The sequence below is a fragment of the Branchiostoma lanceolatum genome, chromosome 13, assembly GCF_035083965.1.
Source record: "Branchiostoma lanceolatum isolate klBraLanc5 chromosome 13, klBraLanc5.hap2, whole genome shotgun sequence".
NCBI classification, from domain to species: Eukaryota; Metazoa; Chordata; class Leptocardii; order Amphioxiformes; family Branchiostomatidae; genus Branchiostoma; species Branchiostoma lanceolatum.
Window position 1 is genome coordinate 9,610,388 of NC_089734.1, and position 22,608 is coordinate 9,632,995.

At 40.2% G+C, this 22,608-nt stretch overlaps 2 protein-coding genes across 3 annotated transcripts; one reads left to right on the forward strand and one right to left on the reverse strand.

The window, feature by feature from the left end:
* Positions 1 to 104: 104 nt before the first annotated feature.
* Positions 105 to 6,705, reverse strand: LOC136447476 (restin homolog). 2 transcript variants are annotated; one of them, XM_066446452.1, is made up of 5 exons: positions 6,089 to 6,705; positions 4,753 to 5,592; positions 1,703 to 1,879; positions 1,386 to 1,489; positions 105 to 888 (listed from the first exon to the last, which is right to left on the reverse strand). In XM_066446452.1, exons 1-5 carry the CDS (start codon positions 6,119 to 6,121, stop codon positions 612 to 614), a joined length of 1,431 nt encoding a protein of 476 aa, XP_066302549.1. In that variant the 5' UTR covers positions 6,122 to 6,705; the 3' UTR covers positions 105 to 611. The 2 variants fall into 2 exon arrangements, with proteins under 2 accessions (XP_066302549.1, XP_066302550.1); XM_066446453.1 differs by having other exon boundaries at positions 782 to 888; positions 1,378 to 1,489; positions 6,089 to 6,704.
* A 6,639-nt stretch (positions 6,706 to 13,344) lies between these two features.
* On the forward strand, positions 13,345 to 17,382 carry LOC136447479 (uncharacterized). Its single transcript, XM_066446457.1, has 9 exons — positions 13,345 to 13,456; positions 13,618 to 13,772; positions 14,098 to 14,158; positions 14,315 to 14,410; positions 14,884 to 15,006; positions 15,768 to 15,865; positions 16,412 to 16,449; positions 17,024 to 17,059; positions 17,284 to 17,382. Exons 1-9 carry the CDS (start codon positions 13,400 to 13,402, stop codon positions 17,316 to 17,318), a joined length of 699 nt encoding a protein of 232 aa, XP_066302554.1. The 5' UTR covers positions 13,345 to 13,399; the 3' UTR covers positions 17,319 to 17,382.
* The last annotated feature ends 5,226 nt before the right edge of the window (positions 17,383 to 22,608 follow it).

A 22,608-nucleotide genomic window follows, 5' to 3' on the forward strand; every position in this document is an offset into this window, starting at 1 on the left:
AACGCCTGTCATCAGTGCAAGATGCAAAGCCATGACCTGTATTATAAATCTTTCGAAGTTTGTTCATCCTAGTTTCAAACCCACCTTAGCTAGGATCCTTCACAGAAACTTCAAACGGTTTATTTTGTTAGCAAACTTTAATCAGCTAAGGTCATAAAAAGGAGTAACGTTATACAGTGATCTATTTTTAAGACATATGTATTTTGCTATTTCAACTCCAGACTTCGAATGACATGCATCGAGCAAGATTCAAGTCCCAATTTACCAGTGTTCGACTGCAAGGTGACAGAGAGGTTATGTGATCTTATCTATATCGGTCAGCACAAGCTAAGGCCATACTCGGTTTAGTCAGTTGCCAATATGGGGTTGAAATCAGCTAGCAGCTGTTCTGCCTGTGTCTCTTGAGGACAATTGTTCCCAACTTGATATGCAGTTCTTAAACACTTCGGTAAACGGCGCTGGTGTATGGTGGGGTTCGCGTGTCCCAACAATCAGTAGGTGACTTCAAATGCCAACTGTGCCAAGCCATATGGTCGACAAAATACATTTCGATACAACAAGACGACATTTAACTCACGGCAAAGCAAGCACTAAATACATCAAACATTAAACTAAACATCTTTCACGTTGATAGACACCAAAATCGTTCCTAATATAACGTTATAAGCATCCCCTGTATCTCTTCGTTGACTATTTTGCTTCAGACTTTGCAGTTCTTCCTCCAGCTTCTGTTGTCTTTCTCTTGCATTTTTCAACTTTTCCTCTACGTTGGCTATCTTCTGTCTGACCCTGATACCGAGCCGGTGGAAGCCGGGAAGGACGCTCATCAGCAGTTCCATGTCGTCCCGCAGGAGGGCGCTGCGGTAGCATGCCAACTTCAGATGGTGCCTGAAATGGAGGGATATCTTAAAATCTCTTGCTGATTTACTACAATTTCTTTCACTGATTTATTACAGTTTCTTTCATGAAATCCTATCCTTTTCTCTCTTCTATAAAGTATGGACATGCACGTGTAGGCAGACCATGCACTAATTACATTCATCAACTGTGTCTAGATGCGGACTTTGGGACACCAGCCCAGTGCAATGGAGGATAGAGGATGGAGAAGAAGGGCCATGAGCGCCCTTGAGACTGTCACGACCAGATGATGATGATGATGATGATAACGTATGTAACTAATAGGATATACCTTTTAAAGACATCGTACTGATTTCCCGCTCGATACATTTGTTCAACATACACTTGATATTCTTCCCTCAACATTGCTTTCACAGGTAATTCGCAACGAATCTTAAAAAGAGCCTTAAGACGCTACCGAACTGTAAAGTATTAAGTATGCTTCAAACAGAAGTTACTCAAGTTTGTTTTTTTACTCACCTACTTACCTTGTCGACTGTAATTTCTGTTGGATGTGCCCGGCCTCTTGTTTCAGTCCCTCGTACTCCTTTATTTCCTTTCGCCGAGAGAAGTCTTCCAATTGCTTGGTGATCTATAACAGTGCACCGTTTCATAGGTATGTATGCTATAACGTTATGTGGAGAAGGGAGAGGGGGCAGAAATACAAACGGTGAGAGAGAGTGAAAGGACCACGAAGCAGTCCGGCGTCGTCATCTAAAGCAAGGATATAGGTCAGCCCATTTTCGTCTAAAAACGTTGAATAAACATATAAGAATTGTCTAAGAAAACAAGAACATTCCGTTACCTTCTTCTCAGTCTCCTCCAGGTCGCTGATGTCAGTGCTGAGTTCCTCTGACGACACGGACGCTATCTGGAACGCCTCGGTCAGCTCGTCATAGCGGGCGTCCTTAGCTGTCAGGCCGGCCAGCTCCTCCTGATAGTCCACCAGGTTCGTCTCGAGCTCCTGGATGGTTCGCGAAGTCTGTCGGGCAATTGTAACAACGTACATTACGGAACATTGTACTAGCATGAAAGTTAATATGAGTTGGTAAAACATCTTATGAAAAAATAATCTGTTCTCCAACTAAAAAATTGGACCTACCACAATTTGGAACTGAATTGCTCAGTCCTCTTCAGCTAACTGACCCAATCTCTCTGGACACGTGACTTTGAGTACGCGTGACGTCAGCAATGGGTCCCACAGTTTCGTGCCTGGACATTGATTCTAGATGACTGTTACTGAACAAGACTACTCTGGTACAAGGAACATTAGTACTCTGGTACAGGAGTAAAGGAGGCCATCTACATCATGGTGAACATTAGTACTCTGGTACAGGAGTAAAGGAGCCCATCTACATCATGGTGAACATTAGTACTCTGAGACAGGATTAAAGGAGGCCATCTACATCATGGTGAACATTAGTACTCTGGTACAGGAGTAAAGGAGGCCATCTACATCATGGTGAACATTAGTACTCTGGTACAGGAGTAAAGGAGCCCATCTACATCATGGTGAACATTAGTACTCTGAGACAGGATTAAAGGAGGCCATCTACATCATGGTGAACATTAGTACTCTGGTACAGGATTAAAGGAGGCCATCTACATCATGGTGAACATTAGTACTCTGGTACAGGAGTAAAGGAGCCCATCTACATCATGGTGAACATTAGTACTCTGGTACAGGATTAAAGGAGCCCATCTACATCATGGTGAACATTAGTAATCTGGTACAGGAGTAAAGGAGGCCATCTACATCATGGTGAACATTAGTACTCTGGTACAGGAGTAAAGGAGCCCATCTACATCATGGTGAACATTAGTACTCTGAGACAGGATTAAAGGAGGCCATCTACATCATGGTGAACATTAGTACTCTGGTACAGGAGTAAAGGAGCCCATCTACATCATGGTGAACATTAGTACTCTGGTACAGGAGTAAAGGAGGCCATCTACATCATGGTGAACATTAGTACTCTGAGACAGGATTAAAGGAGGCCATCTACATCATGGTGAACATTAGTACTCTGGTACAGGAGTAAAGGAGCCCATCTACATCATGGTGAACATTAGTACTCTGAGACAGGAGTAAAGGAGGCCATCTACATCATGGTGAACATTAGTACTCTGGTACAGGAGTAAAGGAGGCCATCTACATCATGGTGAACATTAGTACTCTGAGACAGGAGTAAAGGAGGCCATCTACATCATGGTGAACATTAGTACTCTGGTACAGGATTAAAGGAGGCCATCTACATCATGGTGAACATTAGTACTCTGGTACAGGAGTAAAGGAGCCCATCTACATCATGGTGAACATTAGTACTCTGGTACAGGATTAAAGGAGCCCATCTACATCATGGTGAACATTAGTACTCTGGTACAGGAGTAAAGGAGCCCATCTACATCATGGTGAACATTAGTACTCTGAGACAGGATTAAAGGAGGCCATCTACATCATGGTGAACATTAGTACTCTGGTACAGGAGTAAAGGAGGCCATCTACATCATGGTGAACATTAGTACTCTGGTACAGGAGTAAAGGAGCCCATCTACATCATGGTGAACATTAGTACTCTGAGACAGGAGTAAAGGAGGCCATCTACATCATGGTGAACATTAGTACTCTGGTACAGGAGTAAAGGAGGCCATCTACATCATGGTGAACATTAGTACTCTGGTACAGGAGTAAAGGAGCCCATCTACATCATGGTGAACATTAGTACTCTGAGACAGGATTAAAGGAGGCCATCTACATCATGGTGAACATTAGTACTCTGGTACAGGAGTAAAGGAGCCCATCTACATCATGGTGAACATTAGTACTCTGGTACAGGAGTAAAGGAGCCCATCTACATCATGGTGAACATTAGTACTCTGGTACAGGAGTAAAGGAGCCCATCTACATCATGGTGAACATTAGTACTCTGGTACAGGAGTAAAGGAGCCCATCTACATCATGGTGAACATTAGTACTCTGGTACAGGAGTAAAGGAGCCCATCTACATCATGGTGAACATTAGTACTCTGGTACAGGAGTAAAGGAGCCCATCTACATCATGGTGAACATTAGTACTCTGAGACAGGATTAAAGGAGGCCATCTACATCATGGTGAACATTAGTACTCTGGTACAGGAGTAAAGGAGCCCATCTACATCATGGTGAACATTAGTACTCTGGTACAGGAGTAAAGGAGCCCATCTACATCATGGTGAACATTAGTACTCTGGTACAGGAGTAAAGGAGCCCATCTACATCATGGTGAACATTAGTACTCTGGTACAGGAGTAAAGGAGCCCATCTACATCATGGTGAACATTAGTACTCTGAGACAGGATTAAAGGAGGCCATCTACATCATGGTGAACATTAGTACTCTGGTACAGGAGTAAAGGAGCCCATCTACATCATGGTGAACATTAGTACTCTGGTACAGGAGTAAAGGAGCCCATCTACATCATGGTGAACATTAGTACTCTGAGACAGGAGTAAAGGAGGCCATCTACATCATGGTGAACATTAGTACTCTGGTACAGGAGTAAAGGAGCCCATCTACATCATGGCGAACCAACATGCCCTCAACCGGGACGGCGGGTGATATCGACTTCTAACAACCCCAGTGACGTCACTAGGGCTTTAAGTCACATGCCCAGAGCAGTTGGGTCCAATAGCTTAAAGGCGACTGAGCGATTCAGTCAAAAATTCCATTGGGAGAACAGTTTCATTTCGTCATAAGGATAATGGTACGTGCATGAGTAGGAGTAGACACGCCTGGTACAATGCATGAGACTACCTCAGTTACTGTGGTCATAGAAGCACATGCCACATGCCTACATACATATGTATCCAACCTACCTTAGTTATCTTCTCGCGGAGATCTTCGATCTGTCGTTCACGGCTGCTCGCCTCGTCTTTGACCGCCGAGTCGGACAGCCCAACAAACAACTTGTACCATTTCTCCGTGATGGCCACCGCTTTGGAGGCCTTCGCGACCAGGTCTGGCACCAGCTGAGAGATGATGTGGAAGGGTTTGGCGCTGTCGGCCTCCGTACTGTTCCTGTTCGTCTCCGCCTCGAACAGGACGACTGAGATCGGTCCGTCCGACGACAGCCTGCTCCATCGCTGCTGGAGCTTGAAAAGTCGGGTAACCGTCCGGAGAAACTTGGCGGTGCGATCGTCAACTTTTGCAGCCTGCTCACGGGACTTCCCGTTCTCCACCGCTCCCGTCTGCTGGCTTTGTGCAGTTTTAGACAGGACAGTCACAGCCTGTGCGTGGCCCGTGAGTGACGTCGCGGCTTTTTCCATGCCGTGAGCTGGAAAGAGGTTCTCTACAAGTGGTGTGTAGACCCTCTCTGTGAAATACTTGTTTAACCTCTTCATATCATCAATGAGACGCAAAATGTCCACAAAGTACTCCAACACCTCACTGCCGTCCGCGGCCCTGCTGCCATGGCTGTTGTCTAACTGTAACCTTAACAAAAGTTGGCGGAAAAGCGCTAAGTTCGTGACGACCTCTAGACTTTGAACTTGGCTCTTGCTGTATCTGTTTTCGAGTCTGGTGATGTTGTGAAGGAACGTTTCCTTGGAAAATCGTGACGTCACTTCCTGTTTCAGAACTGCGAACGCGTCCAGTTGTTTCCGGATGAGTTTTAGCTTCTCCTGCAGTGAAGCTTTTTTCATGGCGTCATCTCTTGTCTGTGGGTGGATTAGAAAAACGCTTAAATGCGACAAAGCATTTAATTTACACAAAATGTTTGCTTATAGATAGAACTCTATGTCGTTTCTGTTCCAAAATTTAGAACATTTTCTAGTTCTCCATGTGCGCATTAGCCAATCCGGAAAGACAACGATCAAACGAAAGAACACACTACTGTAATGTGAAATATTTTGCTAAGCCCAGGCGGAAACCAAGTACATTTATAGCTAAGACGCCAGTTAATTGTACTAGAATTTTGGTGCGGAATTTTCTCAATTCTGGCCAATTTTGTACTCATTTTTCACACGCGCCAAACTCAAAATGAGCGTCCCATTCTGCTCTACTGAAACGTGCCCCGTCCAACCGTGATAACCGTATGCAGGGTCATTTCTGGCGTGACCTCCCTTCTTATGTAACATGTACGTTTTGGCCACACACAAATCCTTCTTTCAAACATGTGCCCCCTTTTACTACACTGACCTGAACCGTACTTACGTAAAAGTGGAACCAGTCGCTTCGCACAGCCATGACTCTGACGGTGAAGATGACGAATTAGCTTTACCAGGCGATTGTGATAGATCGCCGATCCAACCTGACTTGTACCTTTGACGTGCGTGTACTGCCGGGCAGGCTTAAGTACCCGGACACTACCATGGACCACTGGCTACATTGTTCACTAATAAGGACAGAAAGGGGATCTGGGCTCACTTGTCTCTTCTTCATTTCGTTACATCAGATCGCATTCTAATATAAATTCACGAAACTTATCTTTGTCACTTTGGTGTCAAATATAATTTGCGGTCGTGGTTGTAGTCATTTCATTCATCTCTTAAATATTGATAAGATTCTAAAAAGTGATTTGTTGGAAAGAATGAATAACTTTTTGCTCCACGTTTACGTTGAAGTGTGCTTGGCATGAGCAGCTAAACGGTCTTAGCCGTCTTTTAACAAAAGATTTGCAATTTTGATCCACTTAGATAATCCTTGAGCCACGTAGGAGTGCTGATTTACATAATCCGCTTTCTGTTACTAAATATCAGTCAATGACAGCTGTTTGAAGGGCGAGACTCGATTGTGAATTGCTGGCGCTTTCTAGACTCTCCCAGCCGCCGTGAGTGGCCCACTTGCACTTATGTAACAATGCCGCTTATCGAGTAGTTCGTTGTGTAACTGTGCCAAGTCACCGAGGCGTAACGTCACGACGTCGTTGAACGCGAATGCTTTACATCTTGATCAGTTTTCATACAAAGGATAGCGTACAAAAGACAGGGCACTTTATAACATTGGGTTACGTAATGTTCTGTGTACTAACATTTGTGACGCTTCGATGACACATTGCTGGAGTCAAACTTAGGTGGAAGGAGATAGAATGAAACATACAACACTAATGTACCTCACAACTAGTCTTACTCTTGATACAATTGTACAGTGATCTTTGTCATCATTTTTCCTCCTTTATCTGCAGTGCCTGATGGTGGCCGTGGTTGTATGCAGATGTCTTTCACCGTTCGCACCAGACCTGGTCTGATGACGTCACCACATTTACCGTTACAACTGTTACATGTACGTAGATAAAGAGATAAAGGTTAGACTTCCACATTCATATATAAGTCCTTCGTGCTGTTGTTAATACAAAAAAAAATAGTAAAACAACTTGATAATACATTATACTTATAACATAGTCAAAGGTTTTAGACAACATCCGTCGCGTTATTTGCTTCCTATGTTATGGGATTTTGTAAAAATCAAAGTGTCGGTGTATAATCTTATGTCTAGCTTGCTTCTATATAACGTTAAATATATTCGCTCTTGTTTTGTTTACATAACTGAACATGGACCCAAATTTACATTGCAAACGCGCAATGGTAAAGATCAGGGCTGTTTACTACTGCTCTCGCTTTCTTCAGCATCTTCTGTCTACGAAAAAAGCCAGATGAAGAGAGAAATTACAAGTGTTGAAAAAAATCAAACATGCAGTGTGTTTGCTTTCAGGTAAATTGAATTGAAAAAGTTGTTCTGGGAGACCTGAAACCAACTACTTGTTTCAAATAGTTGTAGGAATAGTAGTTGAAATCCTAAATTGCAAGGTTGACAATACAATACAATACAATACAATACAATACAATACAATACAATACAATACAGTGGACTCCCGCACAATACGGATATTCACATTCCAAAAGAAAATCGTTCGATTTGGGTCTCCAAAAATTCAAACCAAATGTTTTTACTGAAATTGTAAATAATCCTTATTTTGACCGATAAGCAATATACACCAAGTGAATGTTATGCTAGGTTGTATCAGAAGACAGAAATGTTACACGCAGAGGAAAAATCATTGGGGACACAAATTCGGTGAGTAAAGTTTGGCATAGAGGTTAGGAGTTGTTTGACAATGACAAATACCCGTGCCGTTGAACGGATTAAGTCTGGTGGAACTGCGGCCAAAAGACAGGTGGTGAGTATGAATAAAGATGATATTTTGCAACAAACGTTCCGCCAGATAGAGGCAAAGATTACAAAGCACGTTTTCTGTCATGGAAACAACATCAAGGAATACTTCTCGGCAAAATCTGGTCAACAAGGCAGTTTGCCATGTAGTAGAGAAGACACTGATATGGGCACTAAACAAAGTTTGCATTCCGTATCTTATTTTTAGATTTAAAAATCGTCGTCAGTATCATCGTCAAATCTAACCTTAACTTTTAAATGACAGCAGTATTCATTCGGAAAAGAAGAAAAAAAAGGTTTTAATCTGGGTAATTGTTTCGGATTGTAGAATTCCTTTTTCACGCTGCCAAAGATGGAAAGGTTCTTCCCAAGCCTGGAATAACCACATGTATTTATATGTATCAACCCCAGTAGAACAATATAGATTCCATCCTATTGTCCACATAGTAGGGAATCTTACAGTGATACGGGCACCATGCAGACGTTGTAACATTTGGTTTACCCCGATTCTATACTTTGTGTAACCACAGAGGCTACATTGTACACTCATTGCACCCGAGCCAGGCATCTACAACCTTCTGGCGCTGGCAATACGGATTGGGCAATATATATTATATAACTTTTCTATACAAATACAGGCAAATACAGTTAGATATTGTCATGGCGTCTAAAATGTTTGTTAAAGTTTCAGTCGCATGCTATCTATTTCGTAAGTGGATGGTAAAGAAAGGTAAAGCGGTCGAAACTCAGAATGAGGACGAAGCATGGCGCTTTTTCGTTGATTATCTAGTAGTGCAGAGCGGCTTCGCTACGGCCAAGCACCCCGGGTCGCCAATACGCTTCTCGTGACATTGAACGGGTCAAGCTAAGTCTGGTGGAACTGCGCCCAAAAGACAGGTGGTGAGTCTGAATACAGATGATATTTTGAAACAAACGTTCCGCCAGATAAAGGCAAAGATTACAAAGCACGTTTTCTGTTTGCCTGTGGATGGTGATCCTACGTATATTTACTAGCGAAATGTTGTTTGTCTGTCTATGAAACGATTCAAGACTGCTTGTATTCTCTAATGAAGTATACGTAAAATGATTGATAAAGATGTCATACAATCTACTACAACATGTAAACGGTACTAGGTGCAGTAGAATTGCTAATAATTGTTTTGAATGAATTCAAACTTTAGAGAAGAAAATGATACTTCCATTTCGCATGAGCTGTGTACCCAATCTTACAAATTCATGTCGTATAATTTCCAGCCAAGTCAATGTTATGCCAGGTTTATCATCAATACAGAAATGTTACATGCAGCATATTTATCATAGATTATTAATGACAAGACTGGTGGAACTACGACCAAAAGACAGGTGGTGAGTCTGTAATACAGGTAATATTTTGAAACAAACTTCCGCCAGATAAAGGTAAATATTACAAAGCACGTTTTTCTGTTGTGAAAATAACATCAAGGAATGCCTCTCGGCAAAAGCTAACCATGGCCGGGTACCTGCAAGTACGAAAGGGCTAGGGAAGTTATGTGTACTCAAACGTGAAACGCCGCAGGCATAGCCCGCCGGTAATATAAGTAAACATGCCAGCACCACAACTCACATTTCTTCCGGACAGATGTTGAGACAGCAAAGGTGTCTGTAAGCACATCTCAGCCATCATCTGTAGCGCTACCCTCGCAACCAACAGCTGGACGTGTGACAAAAGTGAGTTAGTTATGATAACGTTTTAGTTTTCTGGGGACGTCTCAAGTTATAACAAGGTTTTGTTTGTTGTAGCTTATTGCACTTTCGCCCTTTTGAAAAGTTGAATGCCTCAACTACAGACCACTAGTATCTGAACAGAACTCATTTCGTAATCATATCAACATTAAGTAGTTGGGAAGGCCTTCGCCTACACTAAAACTTGGCAAAGTGCACAGCTCGAAATGTTGTTCTGCCCACCCGTTAAAAAATGACAACACCTGCTGCCCGTCCTTTGGTCCCTCCCTATTTCGGACTGTAGAGATGCGAATAAGGTAAACGAGGAATGAAACGTTTATTTTAGAAAAGGAAAGCGTACACGGTTTCCTGTTTTTATGTAATATGCTCAACGCATGATCTGGCGACATAATTCATGTAAAGTTTACAGATCGTCGTGTGCTATCTACATGTATTTCATTAGTGGATGGTAAAGAAAGGTAAAGCGGTCGAAACTCAGAATGAGGACGAAGCATGGCGCTTTTTCGTTGATTATCTAGTAGTGCAGAGCGGCTTCGCTACGGCCAAGCACACCGGGTCGCCCACACTCTTCTCAATAAGTGTGTTGGGTTCTTTCGGATGGTGATCCTGCGTATATTTACAGGCGAAATGCCGTTTGTCTGTCAATGAAACGATTCAAGGCTGCTGGTACTCTCTTATGAAGTAAACGTAAAATGATTGATAAAGATGTACCCTGACTTGCAATACAATTTACTACTGCATTTAAAACAAGCAGTAGAATTGCTAATAATTCTTCTGCATGAATTGTTTTTGTCTAGGTCTGTGTCTTCTCCGCTATAAATCAAGATCCCTTTTATGGATTTGTCAGAAAGGTGGCATATCGGTAGTTAAAGAGGGTATCACACACCTTAGCCACACCGCAAACACCACAATTACTTCACGGAGGATTGTGTCCTAAGGACTCTTGTTTCTATTCTGCCCGTGCGTTCCATTAACTGGTTTTTAAATTCCGACAATTAAGACATCAAAATCAATTCAACTATTGCCTTTTTGTGAGGTTCGATTTGTCTAATCTCGGCCGGTGCAATAAATGGCGTTCGGTGCAAGAGGTATTGGCGGATAGCTGTGTTGCAGACTCTGTTAAGCCGACGGTACTCGGTCAGGTCCCCACGTCAGCGCGCAGTGCGGCGGTGGTCTATGATGTCAAGGGTCTCTTGTGAGATCCACGGTTGTTTTGGGGAGGGTCTGCTCCTGCCAACTGTTTGTTTAATTTCCTCCGCTACTTTGTGGACTTGCGATTTGAAGTGCTGCAAATCTGACGTACACGTTGCATCCATTGCCAGGGCGCTGAAACGGCTGCAACAGCACGTTTGTAGGACTCTTGGGTCAGTGGCCATGGGGGTGGAAATAACTGTATTTATTTATGTTTTGATCGGACCACACGCGGTCCCCTCTATTGGAAGCAGATAAGTGCTTAGCCTGGCCGGGACCATTCCCGCCTCGCCTACCTCAGCGTGCGGACGCGAAACCTGCCCGATCATCGTTAGTGCGGAGGTAATTGTGAGTCAAGAGCTAGACAAGACTCTACTCGACGATTTGAACAGCAGAAGTTTTTGATTACCCCCCCCCCCTCACACACACACACGATTTATTAGGTCGCACAACATTTTTTTCAGGGAACGATGATTGGCCCATTGCGCTGTCAGAGACTTTGCGTGCATTTCGACGGTGAAAAGAAACTTTATACCCAGATGTTGTCGGTTTTATTTCAAATATCACAAGATTCCATTCTTTTTCTTTCAGACCAACGTAGAAGACATGGCTACTACTGAGGGACAGCTTGAACCAGATCCCGATCAGGCAAGTTCAATTTGTAACGCCTGTTCGAGGTTATTGATCTGAATCACATATCGAGTAAACATCAATATCAAAAAAAGATCAACTGACCGAGGAAATAAACTTGTACACTAACTGCATGTCGTATTTCTTGTGGACCATGGAGCATCAGGGAAGCAGTGTACTTTCAATGAAGCTGTTGCCAAGCTAAATGACGTTCGCTTTGGTGAATGATAGAACTTGGTACTGGCCTATCCCGTTTGTTTGCTCATAGAAGAAACAACGAAGCCATATTCATTAGTGTGGAAAAGCCATATATGAAGATCCCAGAGACAACTATTGTAATTATTATCAACAAATGTGTGATCCAAGCAGTTACCCAATGCAATTTATGAAATATGATGAAGTAATTGCTACACGTGTCAAACTGTGCAACGATTTTTTTCCAGGAATATGAAGCAGAGAATTCCGACACCTACGCCGCGGCCGGCATAGTAGAGGTACTTGACTTTTATTTCAAGTCAAACGTAGCGTTTGAACACAATGTATTTCGTCAGACTAGTGATGACACGAAGGACAAATTTTTCCCTTGTCGGAAAAACGGATTTTGTTCTCCACAAATCCCTAGCTACACCTATCATAGCGTGGAAACATGAAGGACAAATTTATGTGCAGGCGCAGGCAGAAGGCCTCAAGATGTAGATTGGGAGCTTTAGCAGTAATAGTTGAAATGGTGGATGTGGGGAGTTTCTCTGGGTAAAACAGTACACCAAGGAGTTCGTTGGCCATGTTGACTTGATTATATGGATGACATGCTCTAGGGACACCAAAACTGATGCGAGCGTGCGAATAAAAAAAAGTTTTGCAACAAAAAGAAGCTGCCTTTATCATGAAATCTACGTGGTCAGGAAGGTTGCACAAATGACTAAACACAGAGAGAAAGGTATACCAAATAATGTATTATTCATTTTTGTTCTTTCACATCGTCTTCTTTGACTTTGTCATTCTACGACGTTACTATCCATTTTCCGCTATATCTTTTCGTAATTTATGGCATATATTTGCTCATTTTGTAGCTGCTTTGCACGATTTACAGTATGATAGAAAACTTTCTTTTTAATCAAATCAACATGGCCTTAGTCCAGAGTGCTTATCTTTGGACCGTACCTAACGGTCGCTACGCGGCGGAGTAGCGACCGTTGAGAGCGGACCAAACATAATTTTAAATTACAAGATGTGTGATCTAAACGGTCACCCAATGCGAGTTAGAAATGTGATCAAGTTATTAATTACTACATGGCATAAATGTGTCGATTTTTTCCAGGTTGACTTCCCTTCTGCGAAACCCAGTGAGTAATTGAACAGTTTGATAAGGGGAGGGCCAAGGGTGCGTGCACTTACTTTCAAGAGCTTGTTGTCAGTAGTATCTATTTCTTTTCTTTCCGAAAGTCTTTAAAGTAGACGTATGACAGATTTCTCGGTAGGACTGGAGTAGAAGAGAAAGTGGTGTCGGCATTGTTTTCTACTTTGAGCCACTGTTGTGCAGCCAAAGAAATTACTTCTTCGGTTGCAAACCTGTGTGTGCGCACTTGTGTGTGTGCTTGTGGGTTTGTGTAAGCTTATTTCCGCGCGCGCGCGCGCGCGTGTGCATGCGTGTGTGTGTGTGTTTGTATGTGTGTGTGTGTGTGTCTGTGTGTATGTATGTATGTATATGTGTGTGTGTGTGTGTGTGTGTGTGTGTGTAGAAAGTAAAAGATATCAAAAATTCCATTGTTTCTTGTAGCTCGAAAGATTGGACTCATAGAGGGAAGAACTGAGATGAAAATCCTCAACACGGTTCTGAGAGAGCTTTTCAAGCAAATGACAAAATCGAAGGTAAACTAAGCTCCGCTCGAATCATCTTTTTTTAATGTATGCATAGTTGTTATTTTTCTCATTTTATGATACGTCACTTGAAAAGGCTAACATCAGTTGGCGAAGGTATGAGGTCGTGGAACTCTAGTTCTTTGAATTTGCAACTTTATCTTCTTTGATAGGTGGGAGAAAAGATCACAATAACGCTTGATGACTTCACAAAAGTTAAGATATCAGAGACGGCAGAAACTGTCATGGAAGCAGTAAAGGCACTGAAGTTGGAGGAACTGAACACCGACGAGGAAGTCCAACAGGAAGTTGAGCTGGCGATGGAAAGGTAAGGGCGAAATGACTAATACAAAGGATGCACACTGGGTGACGGCTAGATAGCTTTGTACTGCAGTAAAGGGAATGTTCAAATTCTTGTCATCTGGTCTCTTTGCTTCAGGCCACGCAGTTCTACCAAAAATAAAATTTTCCATGTAAATGTGGAAGTCATTTGCATAATCAGAATATTTCATGGAGATAAGGTCTACGAACTCTTGTTTTTGGTAGTTTGAATTATTGACACTTATCTCTTCCAAACTAGAATATGTCAAACATTTGAAGCTTCACCATTTATCAATCCATCATAAGCAATACTTAATTATTCTCATCTGTAGCATAACAAGCATGAGAGAGGAACTAGAGAAGATTGAGGGGAGGCTAGCTGCTATTCATGAGGTAACATTTTCTTTGAAATCGCATGAGACGTTATATCTTGTAAATTGAATTGATTTTATACTTAGCCAATTCAAGTACAGAAAATGAGCATACCATTTGAGACATCTATTGTATTCAATACATCCTATAATGGCACAATTATCATTTATCTTGCAGAAAGTCGAAACGATCTCGGATGTGAGGCTGCGAGCCATAGAACTGATGCGAAAACTCGAGACATGCCAATTCACCTATGAAGCAACCGATGGAACGGTGAGAAGAACAGTCTCAACATTGATCACCATTTCCACTGAGCCACTGGTTTAAGTTACAAATAACATGTGCAAATACCATTTCCAACATAATCAAACCATGTCAACTAGAACTAAATGGTCAATTCTTGCATCGGGGGTTAGATTTGATTCTGAACTGAAGTGGTTATGAAAAAGTCAATTTTTTGACCGGAAGTGCTTTTGGAATAGTCCATTATGCATCGAGGGTACCCGTGGAAGAGTCCATTCCTGTGTCAGGGGTTGAATTGTGAAAGCTCCATTTCAGATTTCAGTTTTGGGTAAAAGTTATTTTGCAATGTTCTATTCTTGCACAGTGGTATACGTGATTTTTGAATAGTCCATATTTGCATGGGGAGAGACATGGAGAGAAATATGTTGTGTTTTCTTGCAAATGTTGTTTTTCTAGCTTCTCATATTTTCCGATCATGTCTTCATGTCTGTTTTTTCCCACAGAGCATCGAAATCATACGGGAGAGTTGTATGAAATGCATTCCGGACTTACTCATCATCATGGAGGAGGCTCGAAGGCAGCGATTGATATTCGAAGCCGAAATGAAGATTAAATGGGAGGAAAAAGTAAATCTTCAGCTTTATCAAACGCATGCTGTTTTAAAATCAAAAGTGACAATGGTAATGATTTGGCTTTTTGTGAAGAAAATGTGCTGTCCCTTCGATTAGGGATGAGAATCGTAGCACATGCTTATTTTTGTTCAAAACACGGGAACATGGCTCAGTATTTTTTTCACACTTTTTGCAGATCAAACTCAAATTGATCGACAGCCAGTCAGCCACTCGCAGAATGCAATATTCTGTACACAAAGACCGTCGTCCCAATCACCAGCAGCGCAGAAAGAACGTAAAAAAAATGTATCTCGATGATGCAGACGTCTCAAAGCAGTTCCCGCCTCAATCCATATTAGAGCCCGCTGCCGTGACACTTATAGTTTTACCCCCACTCCACTGGGGCAGCGACCTCGCTACGTCCGCACTCTCACCTAAAATTTGCTCAACAAATTTCATAGCAAAGAATGAATCTTTTCACGCTTTGTGTCTTTTCTTTTTTGCTGTCTTTTCGGTCATACATTTTGCATAATATTCAATTATGAAATCAAAAGTTTCCGACATTCCGATAGAGGTCGCAGCGTGGACGCAGCGCGATCGCCGTCCTGTGTAATTCGCGATCGCCTCTTGGACAGCGAGACCGCATGATCTGCCATCTCAGAATGCATTCACTGATAAGAAGGTGTTTTGTTTACGAAACCATGACCTCTATATAAAAAGAGACAATACCGTATTCATTTCATCAGTCTCTTGACATGAACTATGTTATATAACAGATGAGGCATATCATGGAGAGGCATGAGAGAGAGATCATCGAAACAACCGGTGTTTTTATCAGTGAGGAAATTGTGGAATACAGAGAGTTGGTGACCGGGTATGCTGATTATCATCTTTCTTAATCTTGTAATTCACGTTTATAAAGATGATCATACAAAAGGATACCATTCGAAAAGAATTAGAAATAGGTCTACATAGACATTATAGATGGGAATCCAACGATACACATGTAAGAACTTCTGCCGTTTACCTTAGTTTTAAGTTTTAATAGGGATAAGAATTTAAACGGATCTTCTAAAATGTCCATACATATTCCTTGTCTTTTTTATTTGAATGCTTTATTTGTTATTATGCCATAGAGGCAAAAGGTACACTATTCAGTTCTTTAATGCATTTAAGCCACGTTAGTTAAATATACTATAGAGTTCCTCTCTTCTCAATTTTTCACTTTCTAGATTACATTTTTCAAACACAAGCTAAACTTCCCTACTTTCTGTACAGTCTTTTCTGTTTTCATGCAGAAAATTTCACCTTTCGATTCCTTGTGGTTTAAGTCCGCAATGCCTTATGGCTGATATATACGAGATTGTGTTCAGATATCTTATTGATTTTAATGTTGACTCAAATGTTCTGTATTTTAAAGATTTGCAACCAAACATGCCTATGGACCGGACGAACCAGGTTAGTCGATTTCTGTACTTTTCTGTGGTTATCACAAACACCACGATTGTGGACGATTTTTTAAATGGCTCTTGAAACAAGTTCTTCAAGGAGAGATTTACATGTTGCTAGTTGTCACCACCTTGGTATATGTTGTTTTTCGATAGTATGCCGCAGCTTTACTTCCCCAGCAAGCTTGTGTCATTGCATGTTATTAGAATAACTAGTTGTGTTAAAGAAATTGGATGCCTCGAAATTATGTAATCAGATGTTCTAAATATGGTGCCCATCATCTGAATTGCTTCTTGCATTGTAATTTATAGAGGACGTCGGGGCTTTAGTTTTCATTGGTAAGTTTCTACTTTCACGGTGACAGCTGCCTTCTTACATTGGCAAGATTTTTTAACGATCAGCGTTTAAAACGTAATATTTCATAACAATTAACAAAATTGAACGAACAAGTGTGTATTGCCAACAGCAATGTTAATTTAATTATTGTGTTACATAAGTTGTCCACTTGGAATCAATGTAGTCAGACGTTCTAAATATGGTACACATTCCCAAGTTTGTTTATGACATGGCGCTCTTATTTCAGAGGGACCTGCTCAGAAAGAGATTTTGGTCGAAGCTGGTAAGATTTATTTTTATAGGTGACAGATACATTTTTACATTAATAAGATTTCCTTTTAACAGTCGACGTTAAAACGTTAGATTTCAAAACAATAAACCAATGAACAGTTATGCTAATCGAATAATTGTGTTACAGAAATTGGATGCCTGGAATTCATGTCATTAAACTTTGTATATATGGTGCACATTGCCTTATTTGTTTCCCGCATGGGGCTTTTATTTCAGAGCTCAAGGACGCGACTTTGAACATTCAAGACTAGTAAGATTTCTTTTTAACAGTGACAGCGCTAGTTTTCGTACATTGATGAGATTTATTAAACAATTTTTAAAATGTAAAATTTTAAGACAACAAACTTATGAACAAGCGTGTATTGTCGTCAGCGATGTTAATCGAATTTTGAGCATTCTAATTCTTTTGATGATATTATAAAATGATAACGTTTAGTCACTGATGATGTGATTTGATTTGATATGTTTAACAACTGTTTGTCATACCTACACACTAGTACGTGTTAAATGATTACATCGGTTTGGTATCATCACAGTTGTATTAAGTACATTAAGTATCTACATATTCTAATACTTGGGGATATCAATCAACAGTTTAACTTAATGAAGTGATTTGATTTGTTTAACACCTATTTGTCATACCTGCACTTCACTGGTCACCAGTGTCGCGTGAAGTTTGAAAACATTTAATGGGTTTGGTACCATCACAAGAACATAACATTTAGTATCAACTTAATATACTAACACTTGGTGATATTCATCAATAATTAAGTTTAGTCCCTGGTGATGTGATTTGATTTGTTTAATATCTGTTTGTCATACATATACGTCACTGTTCACCAGTGTCTAACGTAGAAGTGTTAAATGGTCCATCGGTTTGGTACCATCACAGTAGCATAAGTATTTCAAGCATTTTTTTCTACATAATACTTGGTGATATGAATCAATAGTTACGTTTAGTCTCTGATGATGCGATTTGATTAACATTTGTTTGTCATACATATATATGTCATCGTTAACCAGTGCCTCATGTAGAATTAGAAAAAGGGTTCCATCGGTTTTTTAGTATATACAAAGCATTTGAATATTATAATTCTTTTCTACTTAATACTTGGTGATATTAATTAATGGTTAGGTTTAGTCCCCGATGATGTGATTTGATTTCTGTAACAACTGTTTGTCATGCCTACACTTCATTGTTAACCTGTGTCTTATGTAGAAGTGTTAAATGACCCCATCGATTTGGTAACACCACAGAAGTATTTAACCATGTTAAGTAGCTACAGTTTTTAATAATTGCTGAAGTAAGACAATCTATAGTTAAGTTTTTTAGCACCTGATGATGTGATTTAGTTAACATCTGTTTGTCATACATATATATGTCACTGTTCAACAATGTCTTATGTAGAAGTTTTAAATGATCCCATCGGTTTAATACCATCACAGGAGCATAATTATACATCAAGCATTTAAATATTATAATTCTTTTCTACATATTACTTCTGTAGCAACTGTTTGCCATACCTACACTTCATTGTTCACCAGTGTCGCATGTATAAGTTGTAAATGATGCCATTGATTTGGTAACATGACATGAGCATGAAGTATATTCAGTGTCTACATAATGCTTGGCGAGTTTAATCAATAGTAAAGGTTAGGTCCTTACGGTGTGATTTGATTTGATGTTTATAACATCTGTTAAACCATTTGTCATTATACCCACACATCACTGTGCAAAGTGGTAAATGATTCCATCAGTATGGTACCATCAGGGGAACATGTGCAAGAGTTTGGAACACATTGTCAACATCAGAACATCTGCTAATTGCTCATGGTCAGACATAGAAGTCTTTAAACTTTTTTTTTACTTATTGGTGGAGGAATACCTGTGCTATAAGCTATATATAGAAACCACAATACCAAAAGTACAAGTTGACTGAATTCACATTTGGATCAAAAACATACCATATATCCTGATGTATTTCGCTTTACATTACTAGTAACATTGTTTAACAACTTTGATTGTATTTGTGAAGTCAACCCAAGTACCATGTAATTTCCATCATACATGGTCACTTGCACAGTGTTCTGTATTTTCATCTATCTCAGAATAAAGTACAAGCGTGATTCAAACTTTTGAATGACACATTATTATTGAATGAGTGGTCACTTAAGTTTTTTGCAGTACACTAGGTGTTAAGATCATGCACCAAATCTTTCAAAGAAAGAGGTGGCTTGACCAAATCGTTGAAATTACCAGAAGAGAAGAACCAAACTTCCAAGTAGTGAAGAAAATGACTGAGGACAGAGCAGTATGGATAGCGTTCATAGCGAGGCTGACAACTTACAGGCCATTGGCCTAAAGGCGTCAGGGTGAGAAGGTGAGAGGTGAGATTATTTATCATATTATAGTGCAATACTATAGATAATTTGAAAAGTAAGTAAGTAATTTGACCCCCAAAAATATTCAAGGCATCAGACCCCCCTCCCAGCGCCCAACGTTATATTGCACCCTTATGGAGGACACGCTCGCATGATTTTGAAAGAAAAATTGAATCTATTGGTACTATGGAAGGACAAACAAAAGGAAGTGCCGTCAAGGTTTTCCAAGGTCTTCTTGGTTCACAAGTGGAGATTTGGATGATGCAGACCCTAAGAAAATGCCAATTTATAGGGAGTCTACAGTCGACTACTTCTATTGGCAAAATGTGAAGGAAACAATTCATTTATGACCTAATATTTCCTGGAGTTCTTTGTGAAATGTCTTAGATATTGTCATTCTTGATTCTAAATGCTCGCATTATTGAAAACAAGGTGAGTTAGGTTTCAAAAAGTTTAACCCCTTTGCGAGCCTTTCACTATTTCCCCATTCCCGAAAAGACGGAAACTTGGCAATTTGACGGTCGTTTTAGCTATTTCTCAGGAGGCGGTCGGGAGCGGTACTGCAGATTAGGCTATGATAGGGTATGTTGTGCCGACTTGAAAAATGCAAAAATAGACATGAAATCATGCTTAAAGGCATCAAAACTTTCCCAAATAGATCCAGGCACCTTTACATACTTCAAAAATTACTTTTGAGATACTTGTTGACATAGAAAGAATCGTTTTTTTGAGTGCTGCAAGGGCCCATGTAACACAATGTTCGCCCGTCGAAGCGCCTCCTACATTCATGTATACATCATATTATGTACGTTATGAGTAGGTTAAGGATATAGATTGACATCCGATCCTTTGTTCCCTAGAGACAACTAAATTGTTGCTTGAATGTTGTTGTCTTTATCATTTAGTCAAGATGAAGTTGTTAGGCATACGTGTACAGTACGGTATTTTCAGTATACCAATCTACGTAATACTAACCAGTCTATAATCGGCATGGCATTTTGCGGTCTGGTGTCCAGATATTTAGTATATAAGCGGGTTACTCAGTTAGATAAAATGGCAGACTTGTCAAAGGAATGGAGATGATGTCCACATATATCCGTAGCCTACTCATAACGTACAAGATATGATGTATACATGAATGTAGGTGGCGCTTCGACGGGTGAATATTGTGTTACATGGGCTCCTCGCGTGGTACATAGAAATCTATCCTTTTCATGTCAAGTATTATCTTAATAGGTAATTATATATGTATGTGAAGATGTCTGGACCTTTTTAGTAAAGTTTTTCTGGATTTAAGCCTACTGTCTTGTATATTTTCACATTTTAAAAGTCGTGATCATATACCCTATTAGAGCCTAATCTGCAGTACCGCCCCAGGCCGCCCCCTGAAAAGTGACTAAGACGACCGCCAAATTGCCAAATTTCGGTGTTTTCGGGAATTGGGAAATAGTGAAAGGCTCGCATAGGGGTTTGAATTATAAGACTTATTTGACTTTGTTTTCAATGATATGACCACTTAAATCAAGAATGACAATATCTAAGACAATTAACAAACAAATCAGTTGAACATTATGTGCTAAATATCACGTCTCCTTCACAACTTCAAATACCAATGGAAGTGGTCTAGTGTATATGTGTTGTAAATTGCCTCGTTCTGAAGGACTAGCACATCCAAATTCCATTCTTATTTTGTGAAACAAGAAGACGTTGAACACATTCAATGGTATTATATTCAATTTCTGTTTGCTTGTCTATCAATAGATCCAATTTTCCTTCCATAATGCTTACAATAATGTTATGTTATGTGACAGAAACTGGCGGCTGATTTTGATGAAAAGTGAGAGCAATGTTAAGCATTATCATAATTTATCCACGTAGATCTGACGTTCTGCTTATGATCATAGCGTTTATGAAACAACTTTAGATGTGTTTCATGTAAAACACATTCATGTATGTCATGATGAATTAGTGCAGCCAATTTTGTGCAATAAATTAGCTGTTGCTATTGGAGTGTTGAAATTGTGTAATAAACCACAAGTAAAACTTTCTGAGTCTTACTCTATTGAAAAGTCACGAGTCTTTGTTGTACTGTTTCTTCCTATAAAACATCATAGTCTTGTTAGCTATGCCTTTTTACATAGAGGAGTCTTGATAGGATGACTTTATGTTACCCTGTATCTGGCTTGGAGACATAATTTTACTTAGTTGGGAAATTAGTGTTTCAAATACTCGGAATTTACATGTATTGGCCCACATATCAGAAGGATATTCTTAAGAATGAAGAGAAGACCATACACTATACACTGAACACAGAAGTGCAGATGTCTTCTCTAAGTCGAGTAACATACTTTACTTCTTCATGTAACTTACTTTACATACTAGGACCATGCCAACTATATCTGTATCTTTACTATGAATCTTCCACGCCCTTAATTGTAGACCTTAGAGGGCATGCCGAGATTATCAACAGACCCCCCACAAATGTTTACACTAGGCTGCTTCTTTCACCTGTGGTCCTGACACCAAATAGCGAGTTGGATAAATTATGTTCATGTGTACTTCATGAGCACCCGTGACACAAGTGATTGTAACCAAGGCAGAAGAGAACTTCATTCGAAAGAACAAATATGCATTTGTAAAGATAAAGAATACCGTCATAACAGAGGTTTTTTCAAAGCTCATCGTTACATTTCTTAGCATACAAAATATAATTTCAATCCCCAGCAAACATTCAACTCATCAGACAATCACCCCCCCCCCCCCCACACACACACACACCTTCGCCTTACATTATTTTGCACCTTTATGGAGGACACGCACACATCGTTTTGAAAGGAAAATGAATTGAATCTATTAACAGACAAAGAGAAGAAATCGCTGTCAAGATTGTTCAACGCCTTATTGTTTAAAAGATAAGAATGAAGATGTTGTAGCCCTACAGAAAGTTAGGTGTCAATTTATAGGAATGTACACTAGACCACTTCTATTACTTAAATCATCATACATGACCTGCTATTTCATGGATTTCTGTGAAATGTCGTAGATAATGTCATTCTTGATTGTAAGTGATTATTGAAAACAAAGTCAAAGAAGTTTCAGAAATTCAAACTCTTTGCGAGCCTTTCACGATTTCCCCATTCCCGAAAAGACGGAAATTTG

Bases quoted from the DNA above. Each gene is read 5' to 3' on its own strand.
- LOC136447476 (XM_066446452.1), bottom strand. From the start codon at position 6,121: ATGGCTGTGCGAAGCGACTGGTTCCACTTTTAC. The intron at 5,593-6,088 runs GTAAGTACGGTT...ATCCACCCACAG, and splicing joins GCGACTGGTTCCACTTTTAC to ACAAGAGATGACGCCATGAA. The intron at 889-1,385 runs GTAAGTAGGTGA...CCTCCATTTCAG, and splicing joins CAGAAATTACAGTCGACAAG to GCACCATCTGAAGTTGGCAT.
- LOC136447479 (XM_066446457.1), top strand. From the start codon at position 13,400: ATGAAAATCCTCAACACGGTTCTGAGAGAGCTTTTCAAGCAAATGACA. The intron at 14,411-14,883 runs GTGAGAAGAACA...TTTTTCCCACAG, and splicing joins ATGAAGCAACCGATGGAACG to AGCATCGAAATCATACGGGA. The intron at 17,060-17,283 runs GTAAGATTTATT...CTTTTATTTCAG, and splicing joins AGAGATTTTGGTCGAAGCTG to AGCTCAAGGACGCGACTTTG.